Here is an 11672-nt window from a genome sequence, read left to right as displayed (position 1 = left end):
GGACCTTCTGAGAGCAGACATTACTAATCTTTACATCTATTTACGGTTTGATTTGTGATTGCATATTTGTGAATAAGTTGTTTTGGTATTTCATGTGTGGAGGTGAAAAGATACCTTGTAGGAATTGGATCTGTCTTTCTAGTAGGTGAATCCTAAGAGAGGATGAAGCTCAGGCCCCAGGCTCAGTGGCAAGCATTTTCATTGTGGAGCACCGGCTAGTCTCACAGTTTCAATTTAAAACACTTTTTAAAAAATGTATTTTATTAATTTTTTCATATTACATCTCAATTGTTGTCCAATCCCTTGTATCCTCCCATACCTCCGTCCCTCCTATTTTCCCCTTACTCCCCTCTCCTATGACTGTGACTGAGGGGGACCTCCTCCCAGAACCTGGAAACAGCCTAAGTGTCCCTCAGTAGAAGAATGGATAAGAAACTGTGGTACATTTACACTATGGAATACTACTCAGCTATTAAAAACAAGGAATTCCTGAAATTTGTGGACAGATAATTGAACTAGAAATGATCATAATGAGTGAGTTAACACAGAAGCAGAAGAGTCAATGGTATATACTCACTTATATCTGGACACTAGCCCAGGGGCATGTCCCATGAAAGTCTTCACTTACCAGGAAAGTGGGACAGAGGGGAGGACATCCTATTGGGAGTCTAGGTGAGAGAAGCATGGGAGAATGGGGAAATAGAAGGATCCAGAGGGTCCTAGAAACCTACATGAAGAACATTATGATGGGCAGATCTGGGCCCAGGGGTCCCGCTCAAACTATGGCACAAGCCAAGGACAATATGTGCAGGAAACTTTGAACCCCTACCCAGATCTAGCTAATGGACAGGACATTCTTCACAGTTGTGTGGAGAGTGGGGACTGACTTCCACATGCACTCTGGTGCCCCATATTTGACCATTCCCCCTGGATGAGGAAGCCTGGTGGCACTCAGAGGAAGGATAGCAGGCTACCAAGAAGAGACTTGATACCCTTAAAACACTTTTTAACAAGAAATTTTTGGTTTAACTGTTTGGGTATCTACTATAGTGTGTTAGTTTTATTAGCTGGATGAATATATTTGTAAATAGGGTACTGGTTATTAATGACTCAGTTTTCTCATCTTTGATAACTGGGTATCAATTACACTTAATTTTCATGACTATTTCATTTATTATTTGTGTGTGTGAGATCATATGTATTTGATGTGTATGTGGGTGGTGTATGCCACAGTATGGATGTCAGTGAATGACTTTTCAATAATGTCTGGATTGTAAAGTTATTGTGAAGACCAAAATAGACAATTTATTTAAGCATCTCCCTTGGTACTCAGAATCAGATATTGATAACAACTTCATGTAGGGGTGTGTTATATGAGCACCTCTTCCACCCCAGTGCTCCTTGACTAGGGCCAGTACAGTGCCTCAGAATAAATTGTTTTCTTCCAGAAAGGCAACTGCTAAATAACGAGGCCAGGCTTATATACCAATCTGATGCCTTCTGTACTCTATTCTCTCCTTACATTCAGTTTCTTCACTCAAGCCCGTAACCTGGTCAGCACATGTTATGCGGATCACAAATGAACTTTGTTATATTTTTCCTGACACAAGAAAGAATAAACCCTAGTAAGGGATAAGATCCAAGATCAAGCAGGTTTCATAATCTGAAAATACTCCACTATGAGTCAGGTCTTAGAACAAAATATGTAACTCATCAGACACACTATGGCTAAAACAATGAGTTAATCAGAATAGTGCTTTTGTATACCTTAGTGTGTTAGATGCAGTTGTATAAGGACAATAGCAGAATTGAGGGTTTGAAAGGCAACCATGTATTTGTCTGGACATTCCTCACTGGGGAGAAAAGAAATGGTAAATGTCCAAGCACTTACCGCAGCTTGCCGATGAGTGTTGGACAGTATCCCATGAATCTTCACTTTGTCTTTTTCCATTTGGTCTATGTTCACCCACAGATCCCGGCTGGCAGAGTCCGCTGGGCCATATATCCGGGATATGTAGTAATTGTGATCTGTGTCCTCCTACATTGGTAGAGAATAATAAACATCAAAAACTGTAATGTTTCCATGAATTTTATGTTTCTAAATAATCTTCTATAATGAAAGCTATGTGAGGTCTTCAACCTAGCAAATACTTAAGTAGACACTTAGTAATGTGAACTGAAATGGAAAAGATATGTGTAAAATAAGTCATCCTCTTTAGAAGAAACAGTTAAATATAAAAACTTAGAAGCAAATTTATACTCTGTGCACGAATATGTTATTCTTTTGGGTCATAGTAATAGAGACTTAACTGCTAAAAAGACAAAAATGTCTGATTTACAAATATTTAGTGAGGATCTGAGCTATAAATGTCTTGGATGACAGCAAACTGTTTTATTCTAAAAAACATTATATTGGGGCCCGAACTTAGTTAATGGTCCTAGAAATTCAGATAATTGCTTAATTTGGGTTATTTAAATCTACTTTTATCTGCATTCTCATTATGAGTCTCACAACAGTGCTTTTCACAGAGATTTTATTTCTCATCTTTCACGCTCAATGGGGAAACGAATGCTTTAAAGTCATATGACACTTGGATAACACAGATCATATACATGCATTAGCCCCAAAATTCAGTGGTGCCTATGAGACCTTGAAGTGGTGGTTCCTCCAATGGTAAGCACTAACCATTCAAGCAGGGTGATCTGTGTCTGGACCTCCACCACCCAAATAAAAGCCAGACATGTTACAATGCATTATTTTAAAAAAGATAGTACACACACACACACACACACACACACACACACATATGTGTGTGTATATATATACTTGGTTTTTCCAGACAGGGTCTCTCTGTTTTAGACTTGGCTATCCTGGACTCACTTTGTAGACCAGGCTGGCGTCAAATTCACAACAATCCACCTGCCTCTTCCTCACGAGTGCTGGGATTAAAAGCATGCACCATCACACCCAGCTATACTTATTTATATGTACCTTTTATATAGATTTTTTTGTCTTATATTTGGTAATGTGCACATTGGTGCTAGTATCTTTGGAGGCCAGAAGAGGACACTTGATACCCCTGAATTTAGAATTACAGACAGTTGTGAGGTATCTGACAGTTGTGAGGACAGTTGGGAAGCCAACTCAGGTCTTCTGAAAAAACACTGAGCCATCAACTCTCCAGCCCCAGAGATGTGCTTGTTCATTCAGCACTATGAGGAAGGGGATAGGAAAAGGCAAGTCACTGGAACTCATTTGCTAACCACCATTCCAACTTATAAAATCCATATTCTCTGAATGACTCTGACTCAAAAAACTAAGGCACTGAACTATAGAGAAAGATACCCAGCATCAACCTCTGCCTCTACATGCATTCATACACACATTCACATCCAGAGCCCTAAAATGTACATACCTCCCATGAACATGTACAACTGCATGCAACCACACACAAAGAAATGCATTAGGGCTTATCAATTTGTGGTGTCACTAAATAAAACACATCTTACAACATTCAAGTAAATATGGGAAAAGGATATATTTAGAAGATTGCTAATGCTTTGGGCAATAAAGTTCAGGAAATGAATTTTTCCTAATATATTTATTAATCAGAGTGTTAAAACTGAAGCATAAAGCCATTCAGTTCAAACCTTAATCTAGTGCATGTGTTCCCAGATCACCAGGTAGCTGTGGACAGAAATTGATTATGGGAAGTAAACTTATGTTCAAGTCTAAGCAGTATTCACAGGGATTTTACATCATTCCTAAAAGGAATACTCCAATTCAATATGGAAATGCTGAGAGTGAATGTTAACTGCAGATTGAGCTTTTACCAATAAAGTTTATAAGTAAAGTTTTAATTAAATTTGGATTTCTCTGTGTGCTCACTTTAGAAGAAAAATTTGTAGAGAAAGAAGAAAAGAGGAGACTAACAGGATGTGGGAATGAGATGCCCTGACGCTGGCAGGATGGGTACCCTTGTGAGTGGCCAGGTCTTCCCTCCGCAGCTCATAACAAACCTCATCAGTACCAAAATCATAGGGTTGTATCTCCCAGTGTCTGCTCCATTTCCCTGTCTGCTGCCCTCCCCTGGCACTTCTTCTATAGAGGAAGAACAAGCCACTGGCTCATACTGCTCTTTTTACCAGCCACAGAAGTCAGAGGGCATGTGTGAACATCAGTCCAAGGTGAACCACTGGCAAGGCATTTAGGAGTTCAGGGGATGTAAGTCCCTTATTCAGCTCGCTGGGATGTCTATATGCGAGATTTGATACTGCTGCCATTTTGGCATCAGGAGGAGACTGAGGAAAATAAAAGTTAACATACAGGAAGAAGGACAACATGACAAACAGTAAAGGAAAAGCCACCTCTCTGGTTAAGTTTATCTGCATGGGCTAGCCGCATGTACTTGTTCAACTTCCTTTGTCGTACATGACCTTAGTAAAGGAATCCTGATTTAAAGCACACACACACACACACACACACACACACACACACACACACACACACAAACACACACACATACACACACACACACACACACTACTGCTGTGACTATGTGAAACTATACCTTCAATTTTCAGCTTGACTTAGCTGAAAGTACCTTAAAAGAATATCAAGTCTTAAAAATGCTGCAGTTAAGCTAAAGACTTGGTACTGACTTCTATAGATCAAGCTTGCCAAGTTGTCATGGCAACTTTTATTCAAAGATGAAAGTAATTCATTGTTTACCTTGGAATGTAGGCACACAAGTTGTTAAATCCCAGGGAGGTGTTTTTGTCTCAGACATTCAGAAAAGCCATAAAATAGATGTCTCAAAAATGTGACATTTTAGTGCCAGTAAATTATTCAAACTACTTTTTGTCATTCTTTTAGGCATAATGGTACTTAGAGAGTTATTGAAAGTCACTCTGGGTACAACGATTTTTATTCTCTGTTCTAAAGCAAAACGTTTCTAATACCAGAGACCATAAGACAAAGCACTAATGTGATGATGTGCCTACTTGCCAATTCATTCAGGAAACCAGTTGTTACTCAAAGGAGATGGCTCAGTGGGTGGCTCTACATACAACTTAGGTTGTCAAAAATGCCTGTGAATGTGCAGCTGTGGGCAAACATAGGGCCTCTTCCAAAACCTCAGGGGACAGGTGCTCATAGCTGCAGGCATCTTGCAAGAATCAGCCTGTGCCACTCAACCTCAGTGTCCTCTTCTGCCAGGGATGTTGACTACCCGTGTCCTAATAACTTGATGTATCTGGATATATTAAGCATAATCAAGGTCCTCAAGCAAAGTCATTTGGAAGTAACATAATTACTATCACATAAATAATAGTCTATAATAAATAGGACTTTAATGGTCTTTACAGATGTGGTAGTATGTTTTATTCTTATAAGAATGCTTTCTTGGGGCATTATTATTTATTTAAACATAATGATATTTTAAATACCAAGTATGTAAGTCAAATTTTCCAGAGGGGGGAAAATAGTTCTCTGTGATCTAAACTAATGTGCTCCTATAAGAAAGCAATGGGTACAATAAAATAACAAAACTGTAGAGAGAGAAAAGTAAGAGTGCTCAAAGATGAGCTTGTGAGAAATGCGAATGCGTACATATGCTGCCCACACAGCCTCAGGAAAGGCAGAGCACGAAATAGAAAGCACAATAAGATACATGTCTAGGACAGATGCTATGGCACAAAACTTGATGACCCTGCCTCAAAATCCATAAATTAAAGACTCAACTCTCAACATGCTTGTAGTTTTTCAGCGGGTCTTCATGGAGATAGTTAAATTATACAATGTCATAATAGTGGAATATTGGTGACACGGAGGTGATACATAAAGAAGGAGGCATGGATTTTGTCCCCTCTTTTCTGGCTGTTCCCTTCCACACTTCTCCTCTCATAATCCCATCTACTCTTTTCCTTCCTGTCAACTTCCCTACTTCCTCAGGATAGGTTCTCAGAAAATTTGCAATGAAATTGTGTCTACTATGAGCCTTCCTGTTGTTAATTCCCCCCTCCTTCTTTCTCTTGAAACAGGTTTGCTAGAATCTATTAGATCTCAGGCTACCCTTAAACTCCTAGCAAACTCTCAAGGGAGTCACCATACTAGGCTCAAAAGAAATCCCATAGCCATCTAAAACAGACAACCCAGATTACTTGCCGCAGTGAGAAAACACTGGGTAATCTAACACCTTCATAACATCCCATGGAAACAGAATCTATAAAGTCTCAGAAAATGAACTTGTGGCTAAAAAAATTTTCCTACAAAGTTAATTTTAAATAAAAGACAGCTCCTTTTTTATACGCAAAGATTCAGAGAAAATACATCATCAGTGAGAAATTCTCGAATATACAAAGCCTACTTCAGGTACCTGCCCATGGGGTGATTGAACTGCCTATCACACCTTTTGAGTGAGCAATTATCTGCATGCTGGTTTGGCTCTATGGAGGCGTGCAGAAGCTATAGCAAAAGATCTGGCGATGAGTAATGACTCTGTGATAAGAACACTTCCAAAGAGATCACATGCAGTTGTTATACTTAGAAGCACGTATGTAATTTCTTTCCATCATGAATATATAGCAATGATATACAAATTGTTCTATATTGAATATCAAATGCCCCTCAAAGGCTCATGTCTTGAATACTTGTTCTCCAGTTGATAGCAATGGAGACAGTCCTGCGTCCTGCCTTGTCCACTGCTCCCCTGGTCCACTACAATGTGAACTGCCTCTGCCATATGGCCTTGCGCCATAAACTGAGATGCCCTGCCATGCCTTCACTGTCACAATGGATTCAAGTCCTACAAAACATGACCCAAAATAAGACTTTTCTTCCTTAGTTGTTTCTGTAGGCATTGTGATCACAAAATAATTAATATACTGACATGATTAGCCTCATAATTCATAGCAGTTAATTAAAGGATGATCCTGAAAGCATAGAAATACTTCATATAAAAATTTTAATTTTTAAGGTCACATTTGGAGACAGAGATCTGCAACTGAGTATTTTGAGTTGTATATATATAGTCACCAAAGGCCAGCAGAAAAATATGTAACTCATTATTTTCCTCAAATATAAGATTCAAGCACATCTAAGTTTTATCAAATTGCATTTACCCAAATGTAAATGGATATTTTAGTTACTTGCCCCTTAATCTTCTCTCATTACATGCATTTGTCATGTGTAGATATATAGATATTTAATATATGTTATATATTTATGTAGAATATATTGAATTCATACTAACTGTTTAATTTTTAAGCAACAACATCAAGAAGTAATAGCCTTCCCTGATATTTGACATTTTAATAATTAAAACATTATGAAATTTGGAATTTTTGTTTATATTTACACAAAGCATTAGAAAATCCTTGATTTCTCAAAGGAATTCAATACAATTCATTTTTATCAATGTATTGGATTTAAAAAGTCAATCTTTGAAATAAAAGTATGAACATATCTAGTCACAGGGCTATTACTGTGAACAGCTATGAAATCTATTGAAATTTTATATCAGGTACTTTGAAAACTTCCTACAGTAAAATCTTTAACACACTAAGTCAGACATTCAATACAGAATTGCAAGGTCAAGAACTTGAAATATTTCTGAACAAAGCTAATATATAGAATTGAACTAAATATTTTCATTAAGATACTAGCTTCTTCATCTTATGTAAAGTTCAATATTTTGCATTGCCAAAAGCAACTTAAATTATCAGTAAGAAAAATGTAAGAAAATATCCATTTTCACCAAATGTTAGAAGACTGACCTTTGAACCTTTATAATCACTATTGGCACCAGCATATCACATTTCTTCATTTCTACTTAAGTATGTATAAAATACTTACTTCATGTTTCTAAAGTACAACACACTGTTAATGAGAAACATTTGAAAGCAAGTTTGGAAGTGAATATTTAAGAATTTGCTCAAGGCCAGTCTTGGATCTCATAATTTTTTATAATTCAGCAGGAGTCATATTTTAAGGAGTTCTTTGTGTTTCTGATACGTTATCACTCAGTACAACCTGTGGCTTTATTTCCAGGACATGTTGTTTGAAGGGTCTCAGAAAGGGTCTGTCAGCTGTGGGGAGGGGGATGTCGGTAGCTTAGACCTTGCAGACAGGAAGCAGGAGTTACTCCCAATGACATCAACCGAGCAGGTGCCATCTGAACTCCATTTCCCCGCGGCTTGGTCACTGATGAGCTCTGACAGATGAGTAAAGTCACTTGTTCTCTCATCCAGTCAGTTCACATCAGTGTGACCTTTCTCACACACAGACTTCATCACACAGCGCCATCCTTCAGGTGGGGTCACACACGGGATGAAAAGGGCTACGGACATATAGTAGCAGTGAGGTCATGCTCAATACACGGAATATGACAGAGTAGAACACAGGGTTCGATACAGACCACAATACACTACACTCCTCCTTTCCCAATCTCATCAGAAGAAAGAGATATATGGGAAGACGTATGTGAAGATGTTCGTGTTTGATTACTCCCTTTATTAACAAAACTATAATAGTTAGGGATGGTACTTAGCTTTCTTTCACTGGGTTGTCAATGAAACAAATGAAACTAATGCATTTGAACCTATTTTCAAAGTACATCAACAGCATACGAAGTGTTCGTCATTATTAGGTACATCCCAGACAATTTCAGAATGATGGCATGAATCACATATTACTTTAGATATGACTTCAATATCCATCAGGAATGTGGGATTAATACTTCTGCCAGTCATGAAGAACAATATCAAGATATACAATTCCCTTTGTTTCTATTGAGCTAGAAGAACTGAAATTAATCCATCTGAACTAATGGCTATATCAGATCATTGTGGCAGCTCTCATCACACACTTCTATTATTTTTTTTTTATGTTTCCTCTTCATCCTTCATAATCTCACTAATGACTTTTACCTACTTACCTCATTTACTTTTACTGGGTTTTTTCTATTTATAGCTTAGTCTGTCTTTTCTTTTATTGTCTGTTGTCTATTCTTCTCTCATATATTATATTTTGACCAGTTTCCCCACCCTCCTTGCTTCCCAGGTCCTTCCCCAAAAACTCTCTCTCTTATAGGTTGATTGCTCCTCTATTTCCTTTCAGAAAAAAAGTAGGCCTCCCAGGGATAGCAACCAAACATGTCATAAAAAGTTTCAATATGACTAGGCACATACTGCATGTCAAGGTTGGACAAGACAATGCAGTAGGAAGAAAACGGTCCCAAAAGCAGATAAAAGAGTCAGATATAGCTTCCATTAACATTGTTAGGAGTCCCAAAAGAACACCAATTTACACAACCATAACATACAGAAGACCTAGACCAGACCCATAAAGGTTCCCTCATTGTTCCTTCAGTCTCTATGAGTGAGGGCTGTCTTCTTGTGGTTTCCTTGATCCCTCTGGCTCCTGTAATTCTTCCTCTTCAAGAATCAAGGTAGTGTAGCTATTCTAATATCCAATAAAATACACTTCAAACCAAAATTAATAAAAATAGATGAGGAAGGACATTTCATACTCATCAAAAGAAAAATATACCAAGATGATGGTTCAATTCTTAACAGGTATGCACCAAACACAAGAGCACCCACATTTGTAAAGAAACATTACTAAAGCTTAAACCACACAGCAAGCTTTACACATGAATAATGGGAGATTACACTACCCTACTATCACCTATGGACAGGTCAAACAAAAACTAAACAGAGAAAGAATGGAGCTAACACATGTTATGAAGCAAGTGGTCTGAACAGATATCTACAGAACCAAATTCAAAAGTGTATACTCAAAATCAAAATAATATGCCTTATTCTCAGCACCAACCAGAACCTTCTCCAAAATTGACCATATAACTGGCCACAAAGCAAGTCTCAACAGATACAAGAAAATTTAAATAACCCCCTGTAAAACCTGTCAAACCACCAAAGATTAAAGCTAGATTCAACAACAAGAGAAACAATAGAAAGCCTATAAACTCACAGAGATGAACAACTTTGTACTGAATGACCCAGTAGGGTCAAGGTATAAAGAAAGAAAGAAATCAGACTTTCACACATACTCTGGTGCCTCACCTTTGACCATGTCCCCTGGAGGGGGAGACCTGGTGGCACTCAGAGGAAGGACAGCAGGTTACCAAGAAGAGACTTGATACCCTATGAGCATATACAGGGGGAGGAAATCCCCCTCAGGAACAATCATAGGGGAGGGGAATAAGGGGAAAATGGGAGGGACGGAAGAATGGGAGGATACAAGGGATGGGATAACCATCGAGATGTAACAAGAATAAATTAATAATTTTTTTTTTTAAAAAAAGAAAGAAATCAAAGGCTTCCTAGAGTTCAGTGAGAATGAGGGCACAACATACTCAAACTTATGGGACCCAATGACAGTTAAGAGAAAAGTTCATAGTGCTTACACAGGGGAAGAAAATGAACTCAGTCCTGATGAGACTTGATGACCTAAGGTAGATGGGTAGGGGGCATCCCTTTTCTAAGGAATAGCAGAGTGTGAAGGTGGTGTAAGGGAGGGTTCGTGGGGTGGAAAGGGGAGGGTAGGAGAGGAGGGAGGGGGCTCTGACCAGAATGTAAAGTGAATAAATAAATTGAAAGAAAAAAAAACACACATGATAATCTGATTAGATGTTGAAAAAGCGAAGCCTCTGGCCTGTCTTTTCTGTCAGTGGCTCAATTGTGAGTCTTGCAAGAATTTCATTTTGTTTTATTTTTTTATCATTACTCTCAGTACTTTATTTAATTCTTTGAAAGAATGTAAAATAAGAGGAGGGAGGACTTGTTGTAAAGTCCAAAATGTTACATCTCTGGTAATAATCTCTTTCACAAATGACATTGCTGCTTTACTCTGCAGGGATGTGTAAACAACACAGACAAAGAGATACAAGACACTCAGCTGCAATAATTCAAAATAACATCATGAATAAGGTTATCATCCAAGTATTTGCCAAGACCTACACACATTTTGGGATACCTTGGTGTGTGTTCACATTGGATTTTCTCTGAAATGAAAATTTGTGTTTTCAATGTGGAGATGTACCTTACTCTGTGTCATCAGTAGAACCATTCAGCCTTTGCTAAAATTAGTCCAAAAGACTATGCCAGTTATAGAGTAATAATATTGAAGAGTCCAGACAGAGGATCTGAGCCAGCATTTTGAATAAATTATTGGCATTTCCATTTTTTAATCTCTAAAAGGAGGCAAACAATTTCAACTCAAGCAGCACTTACTATAAAGATGTTTTGTTACTTCACAATGGATATTGAGGGCTTCACAAACCCACAAGAAATACATGAGTGAAAACACAATTAAAAACATATATGATCTCTATTAATATTCAGAAATTTAATATCAAAATATATGGCTTAGATATGTGAATTGAGGAATGGATTTGACTCTAAAGAGTCATTCCAAGTTCAAGACTTAGTCTGGATAAGAGCTGAACCAGAGTGCTCCTTAACAAAGTTCATAAAATTCTTAGGACATTGGAAAAATAGCAAATGATGACTACATGTAGGGCAGAATTCTTGGACTAATTTACATGATTCTTTTGGGAAGAGAAGTGTGTAGTTTCTATGGACAATGAAATTAGCAAGCTGTGGTTTAGTATTGATTCCATTTTAGCAGCTGAATAATTATTCTTCTTAAT

General features: G+C 37.8%; 1 protein-coding gene across 2 annotated transcripts in view; it reads right to left on the bottom strand.

The window, feature by feature from the left end:
• PLXDC2 (plexin domain containing 2) overlaps window positions 1-11672 on the bottom strand; it is a 400556-nt gene that overhangs the window by 204520 nt on the left and 184364 nt on the right. For both annotated transcript variants that reach the window (XM_084783674.1, XM_084783673.1), the window contains exon 3: window positions 1892-2038. In XM_084783674.1, the coding sequence (XP_084639800.1) occupies window positions 1892-2038 (147 nt within the window). The remainder of the gene's footprint in view (window positions 1-1891; window positions 2039-11672) is intronic.

The sequence above is a fragment of the Acomys minous genome (assembly GCF_964271855.1).
Source record: "Acomys minous genome assembly, chromosome: 5".
Lineage (NCBI taxonomy): Eukaryota > Metazoa > Chordata > Mammalia > Rodentia > Muridae > Acomys > Acomys minous.
This window is presented reverse-complemented; position numbering and strand designations above follow the sequence as displayed.